We start from the raw sequence: 22867 nt of genomic DNA, 5'->3' as shown, positions 1-22867 counted from the left end.
CATGATCAAAATGATCGCCACGGAAAGTTTACTACAGTTACTATCATTCCAAAAGGGGCATAATCTAGTTACCAGGGAGTATATATATACGTAACCACTTCACTAGCAAATTGCAAGAATCTTCGGTAGAGCAATTTGGATAAAATGCAAAATTACTCCTTGCTGGAATCTTTTATACCATGGAATTTAGCAGACAAACAAGAAAATAATTGGTTTATTCTTTTGTTTGTGAATTTGCAATCAGGTAAGACACCTTACACTTCCCACAATGCATTTCTTCCCTGTATGCATTTGCTATTCAGAGCAACATGGGTCAACAGTGACAAGAAATATCTTGATTGCAAGATCTGGATGAGCTCTGTTATTATTGAGGTATTTTTTGTTGACCCATGTTGCACCAAATAGCAAATCAGTACAGGGAAGAAATGCATTGTGGGTTAGCATAAGATATATTCTCTGAGATGTATCTATCCAAGCTGAAACAAAAGGAATAATTGTATTTGTATTGTAGAATTCAAAATAAGACATGCATATAAATCTGTATCTTCTTGTCTGTCATAAGGAAAACATTGTATGACTAAAAATGTAAACAGAGCAATAAGAGCAGTAGGACTCAAAATCCATTTACAAAAGTCCATGCATTTACTGTTAAGTCTCTGATTAGGATTCAAGCTGATGTGTCTACCCCAGATTTGAAGCTAGGTATTACACCAGTGGTATTAGTAAATGGACAGACCAGAAAACTACCACAATCTTTTCATCTCATCTAACAAGAAGAAAGTTCAGGAATTTTAAACCTCCGTTGAAGTGAAATTTAGCAGACCTTCAATGCTTCTTCTTTTCTTTCCAATAGGGCTTACTTGGGTAATCCATTACACATTTAATTGTAATCTCATTGACAAGTTCAAGGCGTGAAAATATGAGAAGGTTGGATGCTATAAACCAGAATCAAAAACATCCCCATATCATCTGTCACAGCCTGGTTCATTCATCCTACTTTGTGCCTTAAGTCATGAAATGACCATATTGAGATTGGGTATTAAAAATCATACTCCCTATCATGAGGTCAAATGGTATGGTGTCAGTAGTTAATGTAGGTTCATGAACTAAGCAATGAGAAATGAGGATACTTTGCTTTTAGATATATGCAATAACAACAGTCTCTGACACAACGCACCTCATTCACCAAGTTTGTGTCTTGATCAAGTTACTTGCACTAGGTGTTAGTATGTGCAAGTGACTGCTGAAACCGAAACTACCAAAAAGCCCAATTTATTAGCACAATCCCTGTGTAAAATGCTTGGCTTCAATCTCCATGATCCACTGAATAAGGTGTTGGATTACGCTATTAGCCTTTAATTTTCTGTTCATTATTTGTAGCTTTTATTCAAGTGTCACTGAGATTTTTTGGTAAGCTTATAAGCTAATTGTTTATTTCCCCTTAACAATGGCTAGTACAGGAACATAAACAAAGGAAAATTTGTCCTGAGATGACGGTAATTTTAAATTTGGCTACTATGTTGCAAAATTTTCAATTTGAAAATTCAACCTGACATTTCATTTACCAGTTCTATGTCACTGCTCATTTTAAAGGAAGGTCAAAGGTTAAGCTCCCCCATTTCCTATTGCGACCTCCGACCCTGTTTCCTTTCAACTATAGCCATTTTAAGAAGTAATCCCTGTTTAAAAGCTTTGTGTTTAAATACCAGTACTGTTATACTGGTATTGACAAAGATTTGTTTTCAATCAATAAGAAACCAGCAAATGGAGATCAATCAAGCAAAATGGAGCACCAAATTGAGGTTGGCAAGCCATTTGATTAGGTCTAAAATATTGCTGCGACTAAAATGCATTTGCTGAGATATTTAAGATAACAAACCAACCAAAAAACCAAACAAATTGAGCACACTTTGAAATCTGATGACAATTTCCAAAAGTTTTGTTAGCTAATGCTCGGATAGAAAGTGTTCGCTATCAGCTTACCATCTTTTTAAGATGGCAGTATCCGTTTTCAATGCTCTATCATATTGCACACACAAAGTGAAACGCAGGCCAAGTCAATTCTACAATCACCTCATGAATTTTGCAAGGCGTAAATCGGGTGGGGACAGGGGACACGTCCCCTCATTTTTTCAAAGTGGGGGGACACAATATCAAATGTCCCCCACATTTTGGTCCCCACCCCCAAAAAAAAAAGGGAAAGGAGAGAAGAGAAAGGGAGAAAAGGAGAAAAAAAAGAGAAAGAAAGGAGAAAAAGAAGAGAAAGGGAGAAAAGAGAAGAAAAATGTTAAATTGCACGTAATTGAGTAGGCCCATCACTGCACATACCTAAAAATCCGCACAGCCGGGTCGATCGTAAGTATAATATATTATAGGCCTGTGATTATTTTGGGCAAATTGCTTGAAGGCGGGTCCACGGCCCAAAAGCCTGAACTTTAAAATTTTACACAATAATAGTCCACCAAATGGCTTCAATTAGGTCTTCATTTTGCAAAAGTTTCTTACTTCTCAAGGGGGAACATCCCCCCTCAGACACGCCCCTGCGTATACATAAACAAGTGGTCGCTTTTGCTTCTGTTTTAGTGAAGACTTGTCCACAAGTTAGGCCGTCATTTCACAGTTTTTCAGCTGTTTCAAGCTAAAATTTTACACAATAATAGTGCCAAAATGGTCCACCAAATGGCTTCAATTAGGTCTTCATTTTGCAAAAGTTTCTTACTTCTCAGGGGGCACATCCCCTCAGACACCCCCCTACGTCGTGAGGCGCGACAACAGCGCTGTCGCTACCAATATCAATGACTAATAATTGTCATTGTGTCCCCCCCACTTTCAAAAATGGATTTACGCCCCTGGAATTTTGATGTTGAGGCACAATGCCAACCAAATACATTACCATTGCTTTTTGAAGTACATCAAGTATGCATTTCAAACTTTGCCTGCATTTTTTGGCGCCCACCATACTTCTTCATAAACATCAACCGAACTTCGGCAGGTTTGACAAACGAGGTTCATCAATTTCAAATCTGTAGGATGTCCTCATGTGGGACATATTACCAAACAGAAATTAACGTGTAACCATCTTACGAATTTTGGTCAAGCGTTCTAAAATATTTCAAGCTGTACTCATATCATAAAGACTAATCAGGTTAAAATTGCGTCCATTTTTGGCATTTCCTTATTTGGACGTTTTGTACATCATTTCTTGCGACATTTCAAACATGGCACTAACATGGTTTGTCCTACTTCTACATCTCTAGAATTAAGTTTGTTACCAAAAAAAGCAGCTAAGTAATCTAGTGTCCTCAGCTGTAACTACTCAATCATAATCAAGTCTGCATTTAACTTTGCAAATCTCCTTATTAAGTTTAGCTGGTATAAAAATCGTTGTGCTATCTAGTTCTGCATCTAGCTATCTCTCTCCTCCCACGCATTGACTCTCACCCACACGATGTTTCTTCAACACAGAAACAAAACAGACACATGTGATGACCCTTTCGGTTAAGCTTAACCATGCTTCAATGTTTGAGCAATACCCACCTGACATCCCGGCTGGAGTGGAATGAAACGGACTATCCGGTTCCATCTCCGTTTCTGTTAGCGTAAGGCTGGACCGACTACTATGTGTTCCGCCGCCTATTGAATGGTTGTCCAATGGTTCCTATAGTAACGATAAAATAACAGAATGTTTGGCAGATTAGACAAAGCAGCTGGAAGACGGGTGTCAATGAAGTCAATTCTCTCGAATGTTGCCTCGAAAAAAGACAGATTAAGGAAGTAACACTTAGAGAATACAAAAACAAGTGTTATAAAGTGGATAATAAGGTTCTTGTTTCATTGTGAGTGAATACATTATTGTTACACAAGTTTTGTATGTTACATGATTAAGAAACATTGAAAATAAAATGTCAAACCTGCTTCGATTTCGACGAGCAATATTCCATCATATTTCAAACTACTCTATATTCATCAAATTATCCAAACATGAAATTCACAGTCATCATACCCTCTGTGCCACAATAACAATATTCAACGTAATCATAGATCATGAAATGTATTGACAACTTTGCTCATCTATAGCGTCAAAATTGCTAGCATATCTGCACTCCATTTCAAAACGCCAGAGAGGTGGCCCGGGCACGGAGCTCAGGCAGTGATGAATTTTAATGTTGACTTACATCGATAGATTCTCATCTCAACATGGACATGTCTTCCTTTCCCCCTTTCTCACTTTTTTTTTAACATATCTGTAGTTTCTATGCTGTACTATTAGTCAGTTCGTTCAATATTCAAGTGATGGTTTCACACAAATTGACAGGGAGCCGTAGTGAGAAACATGTTAACCCTAACCCTACCGAGGTTTTTGGCTATCGGAAGGGAAAGAAGGAGCGAAAAAGGAGAGAAGATGAAGAAGAAAGTCACTTGGCACCCCGGGATTCGAACCTCGGACCCCTCGCATGCCACGCAGAAGATCCCCAGCATGTAGCTACACAGGTGGCGTTGGCCCGCCAGCGATTCCCTGGGTATATATGACTTGGTCTGATTGCGTCATCAAGTCCCGTGGAATCCGTGCACGCAGAGCGGTTTTAATAGTGAGCTTTAGTGAGTCCTAGTTCTGTTAGGGTTAAGAAGGCATATAGGGAAAATATGCATGGTCACTAACCCTAACCCTACCGAGGTTTTTGGCTATCGGAAGGGAAAGAAGGAACGAAAAAGGAGAGAAGATGAAGAAGAAAGTCACTTGGCACCCCTTTTGGATTGAACCTCGGACCCCTCGCATGCCACGCAGAAGATCCCCAGCATGTAGCTACACAGGTGACGTTGGCCGCCAACGATTCCCTGGGTATATATGACTTGGTCTGATTGCGTCATCAAGTCCCGTGGAATCCGTGCACGCAGAGCGGTTTTAATAGTGAGCTTTAGTGAGTCCTAGTTCTGTTAGGGTTAATGTTATGGACACCCAGGAGGTTCACAATACAGGCCAAGTCCATGATCAAATCAGCTCAAAAATTTCACAAATATTGCCAGTTCATAAAATTACATTTACACAAATTTTGTTTTGTAAAACAGTCCCAAGACACCAAGCTTCAAGCTAGCGTCTTCTAGTTATTTTCTCCCATAATTTTATACATTATTTGTAAGCATGTTGCTTGGTAATGAATATTTTCATATATTTATGAACAAAAGTTGCCGCAAAGAATAAAAGTGTCTCTCAATGTGGCGTGAATTTGTAAAACCTCAACTAATGAAGGTTTATGATAGGAACTTCCACATCATCGTGTAGACAATTTCTGATGTTACTACACATAGCAACACAGTCACAGGAGGTGTGTTATTAACAATTCTGAGTATGATTTCACTTAAATTGACTAGCAATATCATTCCTGTCGTGTATCATGTTCTCAAAGTCAGGGCCAAAGATCTTCCTTCTGAATTGTCAATAAGATGAAAATTGCATCCATCCGTACTATGAAACCGCAGCTCAAAAGAATCTAGCCAACATTGTGCAGATTTCATTACATTTACAAATAAACACCTGCAATGGTCATTGAACCATTTTTTTTTTTCTTTCTATTCTTCAAATTAAGGCCAAACATGGCCGGGTACCGAATGACTCTGCCCGGCCAATTATTAATGGATAAGGTAGCCACTTCGCATCGATACGGATAGATTGCAAAATGGAAAGCGAGCGATTCAATGGGTTCTTCCTTGTAAGTTTACCTCATGATGTATAGCTGCTCCTGTTTGTAAAAGAGCATACTATCCTCCTCTATTATGTGGTTGGTGAAGATCATTTACCTTTGGCACTTTTTTCATAACCCGGCACCATCAGCTGACTGGCTCCCTATTGAGGCTTTGTGACTAAAACGGATTTGACAATCAAAAGAATAAACGCCAACTGCAATTTCATAAAGGAGCGAAGCCTGTGGGGGAACTCATCATCTTCACTAGCGGTATATAGTAGCAAACTATAAGCAGCTAGCCCCATTGCCCACTCAAACACGCACAGACGAAGTAATGATCATCATACCAATTGTACAAATTCACATTAAGCAACTCGCATTGCTATACTCCGTTGGGTATATGCAATGGAATGTAACATCTTCATGTTAACCAAATACCGTTCCATGCAACAGTATTTTGCCAATGTGTTTTTGTTATTGTTTAGTGAACGAACCATAGCTAATTTATGGCGCAGACTATCGTTCGATAAAATGAGTTCAAAATTCTCTTAAAACTTTTCTAGAAGGTCATGTGCCATTAGAAAGAGAACACACTACATTTTCAATTGGTTAATGGTGTGGTTTTTGTGTTTTTCTTTGAACAAATAAGCTTCAGTTATACCGATTCAGAGGTCAGTTTGAAAAATATTTCTGTGTGCAGCAAAAATGGGGGCCTTCAGGGAGGTCCACAACATATTCATCGCTGGCAATATTTATCAGAGCACCAAAAAGAGGAAATCAAAACATTGGTCTTTCAAATTCAATCTTACGCTAACACTTCACACAACCGACGCTGTTGAAAGCGATTTTCCAGCTATTGTATGTCTTTTTATGAGAGCGTAAGTTATCACTTGATATGCCAAACTTCATTATATCACTATTGCATATGTTGGATATCGCTGAATTGATGCTTTATTACTGGCACAACAAACTTGATTTCCGAGAATTAACTGAGAAAATATTGAGATATAGCATGATAGATAATGGTTCCATGCAAGGCTGGTTCAGTTAATCTCAAGCGTTTACTGCAATTTTACTACTAATATTTCAAATCTTGACTTTTGTCACAGATTTCTTTATGATTTTGTCATAATGTAGAAGAAAAACAGGGTTTCTTTACAAATTATTCTAGAGAACTCAAACTTGAAATATATAGACAATTGAGATGGTAATCAAAATTACCACCTATTTAAGAAATCTTCTGGATTCATATCATGAGAATTGGACTTAAATTCAATTGTTACCATGGTTACCATTGTCTAAATGACATCATCATTATAATCGCTGAAAGCTGTAAGTTTCAATTTCTTGGGAAAAGCAGAGGCTTTAACGACAGGAATTAAGATATTTAAGATTTCTTTTTAATTATGATATTCACTCACCCATTTCACTGATCATGAATAAAACTGGAGCGTTCAATTATAAATATCTAAAATCAATGAAGTGCCGGTGCCGAGTACGTGACGGAGCATTCATTATCAAATCACTGGCCGTCCGGCAAAACTTAAACATCAATAAGATTTTTGAACCTTATATGGTCAATTTTTCATAATATAAATGCAAATCTACAATAAATTTGAAACAATTGACCATGTTAGGGCATTATTTAATTTTGAAATATTTGAAAAACCATGCAATAATTTGGTCCAGCAGACCTCATTGAAACATTTTGACATTTACAATTGGCGCAATTATCTCTGTCAGACAAGTCTAGGCAGCATGGTCCGTGGTAAATTGATGAAATTTCCAATGAAAGTGGACCGCATCCTTACATCCCATCTGTAGAAGTCATGAGAGGTTGAGCTTACATTTGTTTTTGTCATGATTGCAAGGGATATATAGCCGATAATATTCTCCCAAAGATATTGATTTGTACAATGTGTGATATGCATAACGTGTAGTTGATCGTGCATGGGATTACACTAGCCTTACGTCAAGATCTGTTGTACTTCTTGTTTTTTCCTAAGCGGCTATCCCCCTAATGGATGCAGAGGCATAGATTCTATGCTCCGTAACTAGCATTAGTTGGCTATAGCATGCATTTTTAGCTTTGGGCGGTCAGTTAGCGACAAATATAAGATTCGGGGCGGTCAGTGCACGATAAACATGCCTCGCCACCAAAGGGGGAATATTGGAAAATGGATGAGGAAGGGCTCGCCATGGCGCTTTCACATAATAAGAAAATCTATGTTGTGCAATATATATTTGAACAACTATGGTATTATCAGACAGACCCACTGGCAACATTTTGATTTTCTTTAAAAGCCTGCATGTGTTGCAACGCTCTACATTTCGGAATGCTACTAAGATTCAAATTGCAGGATATTATTTGCAAGATAAATCAATGAGATGGAAAGAAGGTGCGAGACCCCTATTAAAAGTCATTCACTTCAGTTATGACCCTTTTAGAAACAATTTATGATCTATTATAAAGCAGGCTTGCATGACACTGGTGAATCCATTTTTTTTTTCTTGGCTCTTTCAATTTTCAACCTATTAAAGGAAAATACATGTAAGACTAAGTCTGGTCAAGTACCATAAACTTGGCCATTCCAGTTAAAATACACACTACCCCTGTGGCGGATTTTAGAAATATCTTCTACAGGGGGAGTATATTTTTCAAATGTAATTGGTCACGGAAATCATTTTGAAACCCATACTCCCTCTGTATTATGGCTTTACCTACATCTTTCACAACTGGAGTCAGTATTTCAAATGGAAGTTACCTAATTGTCTATTCTATTCGAAACTCATACTCCCACTGTGGAAGACTTTTACTAAATCTTCCACAAGGGTAGTGTGGATTTTAAATAGAATAGCCCAACAATGCACTAAAAATGGTTTCATTTCCATGGCAAAGTTCAATAACCTCTATTCCACAACCATACAGCTATTTGACCACACAGTACATGGGTATGAGTTTTTCTACCCAACACATTCAAAGGTCATTCCATAATGTTCAATCATAGGGGAAGAGAACTATGTACTGATAGATGAGATCCGAGTCTAATTTGTGAACTTTCATAGTATTTCAAAATGGCATCATTTGCACTATTGTAGTGCTTGAGTTTGCACATCTAAAAATATGTTTATTTCCTGGGCATATACACAACAATTTCCTTCAAAATTCTAACATTTCCAAATATTTCTTATGTATTCATTTATTTAATAGGCGATAATTTCCCTCCAAATCGTAACATTTCCTGGAACATGATTCACAAGTTCCTTAATTCTTCCACGCATGTCATTATGAAGTTCTGAATCAGAAACAACAACTATTTTACTTTACACATGTCATGCAAATACTCTATTTTCTTTCCCGAAACCATGACACAATTTCAAGAGGTTCTAGTAAGGTAAATGAATTACCCACGGTAGTTGCAGTGTTCAACTTAAATACGGTAGTTGCAGTGTTCAACTTAAATATGTCACATTGTTTTCATGGACTTTGTATAGTAAGTAAATCAAACATTTCCTTTTACTGAAGGAGGGGGCAGTAAGCTTCCGTGCTTCAGGACACACAGTAATTGCAGGGGCCAGATGGGTCGGGATGGGACAACAAATAGCATTAGAATTAAGGAGGGATAACATGCAAGAGCAACAAAAGCAAATTTTGAACTGATAAAGGTTATGTTTTAAATGTCACCAGTACTGGACCATATTGCCACATGGAAATATTGTAAAACACTGTATAATTTGGCAGTGACCTTGTTTGCAAATAATGAAAAGTCAAGTTTTGTGAAGCAAATTAAATTTCACCAAAATATGTTGATGCACTATTAAATACCTCTAAAAAAATATAATTTGAAGCAATTTAATTGAACAAATTGAAGCCTCTCACAAAATTCACCAATTAAAATTCCTAGTGAAATTAGGCAATTTTTTCAGTACTGTAAAACTTTTTTGTTTTGCAAGGTTATTGATTTTACTGATCTTCAAGGAGCCAAATTTTGCAAATTTGTATAACCGTTTTTAAATGCAACTTAAACAAAATTGCATTTTGACTCTACTTTTGAATTTGTGAATTTAAATCCTTGCGAAAATGCTAGTCATGATTTGGGAAATAAAGTACCTTCAAAATTAAGTAATTACAGCACTAACCATTAAAACAATTGACATCTGGCTACATGTATGAAAATAAATAATTCACAATATTGGGGAAACATGAAATTAATGACTTTGACTTTGGCTCAAGTCTAGACCATATAGGCCGAATGTCGCCATGGTTTCTTCTCCAATCTGTAAGCTTAATCCAAAGTCCATGCCCCTGCCAATTAAATTTAAAAACATCCTTCAAACAAAGTAATAATTTCTAATGATAACATGAACTTTGGAATCTCAAAGAGCTTATGAGGTATGCCTATATAAATGTGCCATCAAAGGATGATATTAGCATAGATAACGGCTGTTATCTTGTTTGCATAATTCATAAATATGTGTGTATCTGGCGACATCTGTATTTAGGTTATTAATTATTTTAAACTGTTGTGATTTGGTAGTTCACAACATCTTTCGAATGGTAGTGAGCTTTGGAAAAAACTGCATTGCTCAATTCATAGCGAGCGTGTAGAAGAATTAAAATATCACAGATATACTTTTGTAGGTGCTGCGGTTCTTGAGTTATGTTGTAAAGAGGGCTGAAACAACAACACTTTTGTAAAATGTACATAACTCATTAACAACAATAAATTAAGCAAGTTTGCTAAGTATACGATTTGTAGAATGAACTTGAGCAAAACATCAAGGTGTTAATTTTCAATAATAGGCCTATATTGATCTAGATAATGAAAATCGATTTTTAGGTTGCTTCAACCAACAATACCTCGTCTACCCTTAAGAGGATGGATCCATAATTTGTTTTTAAATGGAAGTATTTCAAAATGATTATGCAAAAACAATCTAAGACATTCCATCCATTCATAATTATTTTGGCTGATTTTAAAATTACATAACAAAGTCAAAATTAGCAATGGTAAAACAAAAATTTGTTTGAAAATATAAAAATCTAGATTAAATTCATTTGATGTAATTTCAGAAGGTAGACCTCAATGCATATAGTGTGGAAATGATAACCCTTATATCAATCCTTGGTATCTTCTTTAAAATTCTTCTTGTGTGTCAGCTTTATTTGTCTCAATTTTTGAGGGCAAACATCGCTAGGACATGCTCCTCTCTGACCTGCCTTAAACGAACATCTTACAGACAAAAGTAGAAAGAACACAAGGGGTAGACCATTCAATATTTACTTAAAATATTCCGCCATTAATCTACCATCGCTATAAAGTGTTGGGGTTGTTCATTTACAATTTACACTGGAAAAACAATCCCGTACTGCAGCTATATCATTCGTTCAGACTTAAGGCCGAGTAAAAAAAGTACATGTTTCTCGTCCGCACCCTCCTCATTTTTTGAAGATTTTTCAAATTTCTTTTTATTTTGTAAACTTTCAGTTATAACTTGTTGAAAAAAAGATGTTTCAGAAGTTGAAACTTATTTTACGGCTTTGTAAATGCATAATACATCATTTAAGAAGAGTTTTGTGATCACTAGAGGGTCTACCTCTCAAAACAATAAAATAAAAAGGGCCTCCTCCGGTTTTTCTCAGATATCAATCTGTATGTCGAATACCGAAGATATGGTGCCAAATACAGGTATTTAGGGTCGTTTTTCAATAAAAAATAGAAAATAAAAAGCCCTCATCCTCCTTTTTTTCAAAAACCGGACGTGAAACATGTTTTTTATTTTATTTGGCCTAATATCCTTTTATTATCATCCCACGTTCTCATCAAAACTATGACTGGGATTTTTATTCAAGACTATTGTTTATCAAGTATGCTGAGTGATCCTCAAATCCTGTCAGAACTGGGAATTCAAGTAGTCTGTAAACATCTCATTTTCAAAGCAACATTCTATTTCTGCTTTTCTATTATTAACATTCTATTTATTAAAAGAATGTAGAAAGCTTATGATTTTCTGACAGAACATTTTTAAGGTTTGCAATAAGGCCAAGTAAAAAAACCCAAAATGTTTCACGTCCGGTTTTCGAGGGTTTTTTATTTTCTATTTTTATCGCAAAATTGGTGTAAATACCCATACTTAGAGCTGTTATAGCGTATACAATAATGACTGGAAAAAGGAGGATGCCCTTTTTTTATTTGTTGTTCTGAGAGTTACACACCCTCTAATGATCACAAAACCTTCCTAAAATGTTTCTTGTATCTTAACAAGGCTATAGAAAGCATCCCAACTTCCTAGACATATTTTTTTGAAAAGTTATAACTGAATTACAAAAAAAAAAGGAAACCTCAAAAAAGGAAGCGGGAGGGGACGTGAAACATGTTTATTTTTTTATTTGGCCTAAATAGTCAGATAACTATGAAGAAATTTCACTGCAATTAAATTTGAAAAACACACCCTTCCAAAAAAGTATTTTTTTCTTGTTGAAGTAAAAACAGTTTTTGTATTTGAACAGTGTAATAATAAACATAAAGCTGTAAGTTTGTCCTGGACCATTATTTGCAAAGAGCTTAATTTATATCAATATAATTTTGTTTTACATGTAAATTTTGAAGCCTTTGAAAATCAACTGAATCGAGTCCATAACAATTTAGGTGGTTTACAGAACACTTAGGAGAAAGCTTCCATCATCTGAGTCTTCCACAATGAAAACACCAAGTGTTTATAGAAGATGTTGTGACACACTCACTGTTTACATTCTATTCCATGATTATTTACTCACGCCATTCCGTTCAATCCTACTTACTCCCTCATCACCCAGTCCAACTTTATTTCTTTACACATGCAAGTTTGAATTCTATTCAACTGTTTTATTTATTCGCTATTTTTTCATTGATTTTACTTAATTCCTATCTCCGCCAAGTCTTTCTTTATTGGAGTTGTTGATTTGAATTGAAAAAGCGAAAAAGATGAAAGAAAAGACAGCAAAGCTCCCATTCCATCATCTTTTACCAGGGCAGATCAAACGCAGAAGAGCCGGGACATAAGGAAATGCCTGCTAGCTATTGGAATCAATAAATTCACAGCCCGATGAACAAATTTGGCCAAATGAACAAGCAGATTAGAAGACGCAGAACAAAAACCTTGTGCTTCGCAAACACTAACCCAAGAATCCAAGGTGAATAAATAAGTTGCCGATGTATGCGTAATCACATACCTGAACAAAAACTGTGCTGGATTGACAATTTAAGTAAGTCAGGCATTACGCATAGGGTGTGTCGAGTTCTTTCACCTAGAGTGAGCATCGAGAGGAGAAGAGGATTTTTTATTCATCATCGTTATTTCTGCCAAGAGAATCTTGGCGACTCTTTATTCACTGTCGTTAGAATCACAGCGACTCAGCACATGTGTGTATAATACCAGGGTGTGTGCTAGTTGTGAATCTGCTCACCTCCTGAATCACACAATTTTGACAGTTTACGCCTCACCAGAGGATTCTAATGCAACTTCGATTCAATTTCGCGTGTGATTCGATCACACACAGGCACGCATTTGCAGAGCAAAAGGTGCGTCTTATTGGCATTTCTTTGGAATGCTTGAGAAAAGATTGGGAGGAAATTAATTTTCCCGGCATTGAGGTGTGCTAATTTGTTTATCTACATCTGACATTTTTAAATAACTTAGCCTTAGAAAAAATGAGGACAGAAAAAAATGGAGAGCAACAAAAAAAATCATCAAAACAAAATCCAAACCATGGATGGCACATTGAACATGCAATTTTTTCCATGATCTTGTCTTGTCTTTTATGCATTTGAATCTTCAATTATCATATGTTGAACTGGTTAAAAGGGTTAAGAGTCATTGAGTACAAACAACACTGCATAATTCAGCAGTTGTATTTCCTCGGGTCACTCCGATTTAAAATACATCTCTTAGACACTAAACAGACTGAAAAGAGGCAAATCAATAAGACTTGCCTAACTCCTGCTGAATTTTGTTAAATTTGGCTTTTTGTTTTACTTTACTTGATTCCCCAGTTTATGCTTAGTGGTTTGATACTCGTTTGTTTGTTAACGACTTCAATTGTCAACATTTCAAGAAATGAATTCTAAATATTGATATATCAAAGCTTTGCTCAATAATTTTCATATTATTCACAATCAGCATCCTGATTTCTGAAACTGTAGGGTCACATGCATAATTTGTTTCAATTTCGAACCAAGTAAAATGCATTAAGTATAAAACATAAGCGTACTCTAACATCTTAAATGTGATAAATGACTTATCCTCAAGAAGGACCACGGCTAAAATGGGAGGATTTTGGGAGGATCTACTGGAGGCTAGGATCACAATCCTCCTTTAAATGTGATAAAGCAGCCTCACTATGGGAGGAGGGATGAAACCAAGCAGCCTCACTTTTAACCCCAACCGAGAGTCTTCATGAAGGACTATAAATGACTCAAGTGAACAATGCTTGAACTTATCAAAATGTTACACTTGTATCATACATTAGTTCTTTGTCACATATTCAGGTGACTCAACAATAATACATATTCAGGGAGACTTTGCCATGTTCGTGAATCGCAACCCTGAATTACATTTAAGTATCATTGATGCAGAGCAACACCTAAAAAGTATATCAATACAGCTTGTGATTTTAAGTACTTTTCTTTAGAAGAAATACAAACTAACCAGTCATCATGGTCATAGTGTGAACTGTGCAATAGATTAAGTGAGTAAATGGCACTAAAATATGCTAATTTGAGATGTCATGAATATTCATCATATGCATACAATTCTATCGACTCTACTTGCACCTGAACCCATCTTGGACTTTCGAAACCGATATGTGTATTGTAAAGGGGGTCAGTAAACTGGGCTCTTGTTAATCGTCAATACTTGCAGCTTTAAGATTCACCATTAGAACTGCTATCTTGTTCATGTCATTCTCACTCTAGTGACAAAGTTCCATATCCTGAACTCATGTCTGACTATCGACCTTTCAATAAATATTGTCATTTTGGGTATCAAATCAATCTCATACCCAAGAGCAAAGTTCAAATTTCAAGATAACATGTAGAGTGTTTATTGAGACTTTACCTGTAGATAGGAATTGGCTTCTTCAATAAGCTGATCTGGAGTCATGATACTATTTGTATCCGTCTCGCAATCTCCGTCAGACCCATGGCTTCCAGGATGGCTATCGTGGCTACCTCGGCTGTCCCGGCTACCATCCGAACCATGACTTCGTGGACGGGTAAGTGGTGCTGTGCAGCTTACATCGGGAAGATTTCTAGCATTGCAACTGACATCCGGAAGGTTTCTTAAGGAATTAATTCGTGCTGCCGCGTCTGGAAAAGAGAACAATAAAACCAGGAAATGGATGAATAAAAACAAGGAAGATAAATGGCAGTACCAGGTGATAGCTAAGATGGGAATAAAAGCAGAACACATCATACAATGTAAATGAAACACACGCTAGTGTTATGTCAACACAACGACGCGTTGAAACCTCACAGTCGCATATTCGGTTACATTCATAACACCTCGGCGTGTCTGTCTTTATTATTGATTCGCATCATTTCTGATCTTCCTACTTCAACCAAAACAGATATTTTCCCACCTACAAGTAAGTGGAAACCATCCCAAATGTCATGATTTTTACATCTTTCTCCGTCGAAACGTTAGATATCACAGACGTTTTTTATTAAAAACAACAGAAATAAGCAAGTAGCTTCCCTCGAGATGTTGGCGATAGCGGGGTCCCATAGGTGAACAAGATGAGGCTTGGATTTCTACAAAGTCCATACATCCTGTGGCAACATACATATTTTAATCGTGTTGACAGACTGGGGGTCATAAATATCGCAGAGAGCGTCAGATATTTACCATGTCCTAAAGCTCAACACAGCGCTAGTGTTAATAAGTAGTGCGCAAATTTTCGCATTTTATCAAGAGCAATTAATTATCTCGAAAAAGGGGTTAACACTACAGTATTTAGTGCTATCTCTCTTAGCGATGTTATCAGGCATTTGCTTTTCATGTTTTGTCTCTTAAAGTTCATCTCTAATGACAAGATATCAAAAAAAATATCTTCGCACTCTCAAGAACAAAACCAAATTGTCAGCGGTGCTTTGAAACGTCTCATTGAAGGGGAGGTATACACTGGGAGTGAGCATTCGTTAGTTGAGCAAAAACACCTCAATCATAGCCAAAGCCAAGCTCATTACATTCCGAGTGAGAGGGCCAAGCCTAGGGCTCTATATTGATTGTGACTCTCAGATTACTCTTCAACAGCCATGTAGTTTTCATATGCCGTATATTAAAAAAAAGTAAAGCATATTCCACACCGTCTTGCCTAACTGAATCTTGTAAGCGGATGTTGCCGCGCAAAATGACAGATTTAGACATGGAAAAAAAAACGCGAGTGACAAGTTGGAGACTTATTTGACATTGATTTACACATATCATTGAAGTACCGATGCAACGTTCAATACATCTCACGATCACTATCATTCAATTTACTTAGGTATAGATATAAAACGTAATTGCGTCTTTTGTGGCACAAATCCCATATTTTGGTTACGAATGCATTTTTGACATTTGTCGAAAAACTTTTTTGTGTTCGTTTTCACAATCAAAGTTCCTCTACCAAGACCAAAATACTGGGTTGACTTTCAAACAAAGCAAATGGCAATTTAGTATTCAAAAAGTTATAACTTATATTCACTTTGGCCTACACTTTCTTATTTATTTCAGTTTTAATTTTGTGGTTTTGGTGGAAAATCGCATAGGCCTATTTTGAAAAATCAAGGTGCGTTTTTCGACCTCTAAAATTGCACTTTTTCCCTATCCCTAAATTCACCTGTTTTAGAAATTCATTTAAAAGGGTTCACTAACTGTGTTTGGATTTCAAGTGCTGAAAATGACATTAATTGCAGCATAGATATTTCCAAAATTGTATGATATTACATGTTTCTTTTGCCGTAGGGTGGCCCCGATTTGATTCTCAGAAATTGGTGCACATATCCGTGATGTATATCTGACGTAGTGAAACAGCACTAGAGACTGGGATTGTTAGTACCTGCTGCATACACATACATAAAGAATAGCTCACTGAGGATGGATCCGGGTTTTTGAAAGGGCCCTATTCTTGAATAAAATTTCAGCTCACTTCCCAAGGCTCATTTTTACAGCAAATATGATTCTATTGGCCAATCTCGAGAATTAAGTCAGAGGAGCCAGAAAATTTTGCACAAATTGGTGTCAGTTTTTAGGAGCCCCAGGATCCACCCCTGTACTTATGTATGTTTTATCGAGCAGCCTGACAGCCAGACCCTTGGCTTATAAAATGTAGGGAAGTTTCATACTTTTTGACAAACCACCCTGATTTCCAACTTGCACCTTTTTTCGAAAACTTAATTCACATGTTTGTAGAACTTTCTCAAATAGTGGCAATTGAAAAACTACATAAACCTTGCCTAGTTTCTGAACAAAGCATACAAGCAAAAGTCTTATACCTGTAGATTTAAAACATCACCTAGGCGAACTGATCACCAACATCCAACTCATAATTGGATGAGAATATATATAGGCCAGTATCACCCACCTAAATCACACAACAGGAAAAACATTTGTGTGTCTTGGGATAAGAGAAGAGAGGCACAGGAACATAGGCGGTGAAACCAAATCTGTCAATTTGACGCTGTTCTCATATTATCTCATAAGTTGAATTTGACAAGGTTTGAATGAAAGCTTATGGAAAGAGACCGAGGCTTATCGAAAGAGACCGGGTCAACATCATTCTGTCAAATTTCCTTAAGAAACCATCTTCTGATGTTGACTCTGCTTGGTATGAAACAGCTTTAAGGACTGTTTCATCACTTTGGTAAATACAAAATTGGTAAAAAAAATGCCACGTTGTAATAATGATACTGTATTACAACCATAACATCTTGTTTTACCCTGGTTTATACATATTTAGGCAATTCACCAAATATTAGTCAAATTTCATATTCACTGGCACGGTTTCACTTTAACAGTGCAATTTATTATTCCACATTATGAAATATCAACCCCCATTTACGGATTTAATCAAATTTTATTTTCGAATATTCAAATGATCGTGGAATCCTACACGATCATCCGTTGTCATGGTTTGTGTGTTGCCATATCCTGACCTGAATAGTCCGTGTGTTTTTCACTGATCCTATATATCGATGCTATAGTCACACCCCTATCCCGTTTCCTACTACTGCATCTGCAACGGCTTCTCCCAACCTCAGGTGATGTTGATATACGTTTCAAATTTCTACGCAAAATTTGCTCTCTCATAAAAGATTTCAATAATTCTTTGCTTGATAATAATGTCATTGTACTGTGATCAGGTGAAGTCATTGCTAAAAAAAGCTTTAAAAAAAAAAAAAAAAAAGTGCCAGTGAAATACCAGCATGGCTGAAATGAGTGTAATACCAGCAACAGATGCCTACTGAAGTATTATGACATGGATGTTGTTTGTATTGGCAGAACAGTAAGTATTGATATCACGGAAACCAACCAGGCAGGCAAGCGACCATATTGGTCTACTTTGAGGTCGCTACGGTAACATCACAAGGATGTAAATGTACATCTTCGGCAACATCACTGAATTCTAAAGTCATTAACACTGGTTGACACAGATTTGTCGGCCAAGAGGTGATGTGCATTCCAAGTTGGGGATGTTTATCAAGTGGGACACATAGCGACACTGAATGATATTGGTGTTATGCCTACTTTATATCCACGAAACATCTTCCAGATGTAGAAAGCTAAAAAAGTAATCATATGATCACATTAACTGGTCTCAAAGTATTATTCATTTGTGACTTGTGATCAACTGTATGTACAAAAACAAACTTTAATTTGATCATGGGAAAACATTGAAATATATTAAATAATTAACTTATTTGGAATCAGAAGCATCCCCAACGAGAATTCTGATATAAGGATCATGAAAATGAAATGCAATGTTCTGATATATCTATGCATATTAAAAATGGTTAATGGTACTGCAGCAAATCGCATGTCACCGAGCCAACCGGGCAAATACGCTGTATACATATCGTCCCATGTGTGTACACATTACGTTTCATTGCGATGTACAAGTTTACAAGTAAATGCCTTAGGATACATTAGGGTTTTTTCCTCTCCTCTCGCTCTCTCATCCCGATCAATGGCATCACAATTGAAGAAAGCTTATGTATCAAAATTAAAAGCCCAGATGGCTTCGTTCACAGAGTTCAAGTGTAAATTGAACATGCTATCATATTCCAGTGATAATAATTCATTGCTATTGATAGAAAAAGAAAATGATATTGGAAAAAATATGATGCAGAATGGATCCTGAAAGTTGCATGCGAGGAGTTTTAGCTGTTAAATTTGACGAGCTTAGCGTAACATTGTATTTTTAACTGGCATTTGGCACAAGCAACGGAGGAGGTTTTTGCAGAAAGAAAGTAAGAAATTGAGACAAATAAAAAGAATTCAAAGTTCAACAATGTGTGAGTAGGCACTCTGCCCCAACTGATATGGAGATGCATTGAAAGGGGAAGATTGAAATCAATTGCGGCATCTGCGTATATGAGAGAGAAAGTGTGGGAGATGGGGAGAAAGAGAGAAAAAAAGGCCAACAAAGAGAGAACTGGCGGATTTTGTAAGTAGAAGGGTTGTTAATGTATGGCTGCTCAATCAGCCGTCTAGCTCTGCATGACTGTGTATGCTTCAGTAGTGACGACTGATTATCTTACAGATCTGGCGGACTTTGAAAACTATTCAATGTCAGAGAGGGGTTGTCATGGTCCCATATAGGCACTGACCAAGTGCTAAGAGAGAGAGAGAGGAAGATACAGAAAGAGATTGAGAACAACGCAAGAATGGTGAAGAAACAAGCACATACTCTTTAAAAAGCACTGAGGTAGAGACAGAGACAGAGACACTTGGACAGGAAGACAGGTGATACAGAAATACATGGGGAAATGACACCACTAAAGTTTGTTGGGCTTATAATTGGCACTTACGCTAGTTGCGCATTGTGTGTGACTTGCACACGCTTGTAATTTACACGACATAAGTTGTGACTTTATTGATGCGTGCAGTAACAAAAACTGAACAATTTTGAATTTACATGTGCCAAACAAACTTTAAGTTGGTCAAAATAGTGAAAATTTCAGTCATCCAGTCCTAAAACAGTACATGAACAAAGTTGCCTGATGAAGTCTATTTTCACCGCAATTATACAAGTTGCAAAAAGGTAAGCCAAATTTGAAATTCAAAACTTGTGATTCTGTTTTTGTGACAGATATAAGAACATAGATCTACACATTGAGAATGGAGCAAGTCTTTGTATCCTACCACACAATTCTGGTAATTCAATTTTATAACTCAAGCTCCTAAGCCTTTTAAATTGACCACAACATAGATATTCAACCTCAAAATGAGGATAGAATATAAGATATTTATCAACACCTTGTAAGACTATAAATTAATTAAACCGCATAAATTTTCCCTAATTTAGTAACCACTTAATAATAAGACTATTAATGAATTAATCTGCATAAATTTCCTTTAATTTAGTGATCACTTCTTGAACTCACTTCTTCTAATTCATTAAGTGTTTAGTTTTACAATATGGGTATTTTACCCCCAAAACGAGGACTCCATATGAGATATTATCAACACCTTGTAAGACTATTAATCCGAATAAATATCCTTTAATTTAGTGACCACTTCTTGAACTCACTTCTACTTGTAATTTATTAAATTGCAAGTGTTTAATTCAGCCTACGGCTTGGCAAACTAAGTAAGAAGGGGTCAATATTTAATTAGGTTGTTAATTAAAACCGAAGACCGGTACTTCCTGAGAATTTCTCCCGAATAATTTTAAGGATGATGGATAGAAATAAACTTTGCTTTTAGATCTTCCAATTTATGATGAAGACGTGGCTTAAATCGTATTAATACCATGTTGGAGTACCCATGTAGTCTCATCTTGCACAGCTGAAGTGAGTTGGCTCGTACTTAGTGGTGTTTAGTACTGTATAAGTGGTAATTTTCGCGTACAGTTATTTTCGCGATTTGGAATGAGAGACACATTTTCGCCAATACTATTTTCGTGATTGCCCAGTCCTTCCCTATACTTTTAATACGTCATTGCATATATTCGTGAGGTGTTATTTTCGCGGTTGGAGCTCTAATCGCGAAAATAAAACCCTCGCGAAAATTACCACTTATACAGTATTGCAAATTTGAAATCCCATACATTTACAAGTAGAGAATGCACAAACGATCTTTTACCCTTTTTGTCTGGTTTTACTTCTGCTTTTTGTTTGGACTGGCTTCACTTACCAACCCACACTGAAGGGGGTCATCGGAGACGTGCAAGTGTCACTTTAAATGAACCATTTCGTCATCTAAATTTTTAATATCGGCAAACATATGCCAATTTTGAAATGAGATACAATCATACAATTACTCAGTCCAGGGTGCAGCTGACTTGCTTGACCATCACAGATGGTCAGTCTCAAATATGTGCATATTAATTTCTTTCTATGAATTAGTGAGGAATTAAAAGACTGATTTTAAATAATTTTTATTAATATCCAATGTCGTATACATGTAGTTTTAATATGCTAGCACTGTTTGTTCTTAGCTTACACTGCAATCATTGAATCAGGAATGACCTTCTAAACTGTACATTTAGATGTTCACCCACATCATCATCATCATCATCATCATCATCATCATCATCATCATCAACATCAACCAACCTTCATCTGCCTCTTCCTCCCTCTCCTCCTCTCAATTATCATTCATCAACACCATCATGATCACCATACTCAATCATAATCATGCATCATCATCATCAGTATCATGGTCATCATCATCACCATCACTATCATCATCATCATCATCATCACCATCATCATCAACACTATCCTCCGCCTTGTCCTCCCTCTCCTCCTCATCATCTCAATTATCATTCATCAACACCATCATGATCACCATACTCAATCATAATCATCATCATCAGTATCATGGTCATCATTATCATCATCACCATCATCATCATGATCACCTTACTCATCATAATCATGCATCATCATCATCAGTATCATGGTCATCATTATCATCATCATCACCATCATCATTATCATCACCTACATCATCAGTATACATTACGAGCAGAACCTGCTGCTTTAAAGTACAAGCCATCACCATCATCATCATCACCAACATCATCATCACCACCATCACCAGTGTACAATACAATCAGAACCTGCAGCTTTAAAGTACAAGTCCAAGTCCACTATACTTTCTATTGTATTCAAATGACAGTTTCAAACCAAAGTCAGGACATAGATCCCAAAGGAACCTCCAATCATTATCATACCTGAGAATTGTCAGGATATTCATCTGCTCATTTCACCTGACGCTACTCGAGGTAAAACGACACCATAGGAGCTTTCTTTTGTTTGTTTATTTTCCCCCAATTTCTCCTCTATTCCATTTTAAAAACCCGTTTCCCATTTTTTTCTTCCCTTAACATAGTTCCGGTGCATGCCAAGTAGGCTGTCTGATGTATTTTCAATTGAACGATGGCTGAAGACTGAATTCCTCAAGTGGAGTAACAAAAACAAACAGAAGAGTTTGTTAAATCTATGCATAGACACAGCATCAGCTTGCTCTCTTCACATACCGAGCACTTTTGTTTTATTGCAGTTTCACAGTATGGCTTTGAATTATTGGGACTATCACTATATAACATAACATACTGCCCTCTACCATGTTCAATCACATTGCACACATCATGTTCTTTGAAAACTTAAATTATGTCAACAATTTTAATGTTCTGCATGCTATAGGCTTCAGCATAAAAATGTCCAAGTCTTGAGATATTTTCTCAAAATATCAAGAGCTATCTTAAGAACCACTGAACAAATACTAGGCTTGTTTGTACTAATCATGCTGATTCCAAATATGGTTATAGAAAATATGTACAATTCTGAAAATTTTGAATTTGCAAAGAAATTTTCAAACTTGTCTTCTGCAGTCGACACCCGCGTGGAGAGCGTTAATAACATTCCAATGTGAAAAATTGTGACTGCGAGAATAGCATGTATGCAATTCAACCAGGAAAGAACCGCAGACCCATC

At 36.6% G+C, this 22867-nt stretch overlaps 1 protein-coding gene across 1 annotated transcript in view; it reads right to left on the bottom strand.

Annotated features, from left to right (window-relative positions):
• LOC140160407 (teneurin-3-like) overlaps nt 1–22867 on the bottom strand; it is a 164677-nt gene that overhangs the window by 63943 nt on the left and 77867 nt on the right. Inside the window, 2 exon segments of the mRNA XM_072183641.1 lie at nt 3538–3658; nt 14778–15028. Of these exon segments, the coding sequence (XP_072039742.1) occupies nt 3538–3658; nt 14778–15028 (372 nt within the window).

Source organism: Amphiura filiformis, chromosome 9 (genome assembly GCF_039555335.1).
Source record: "Amphiura filiformis chromosome 9, Afil_fr2py, whole genome shotgun sequence".
NCBI lineage: Eukaryota > Metazoa > Echinodermata > Ophiuroidea > Amphilepidida > Amphiuridae > Amphiura > Amphiura filiformis.
Note: the sequence above shows the minus strand (reverse complement) of the source record. Positions and strands in the feature narration are given on the sequence as shown.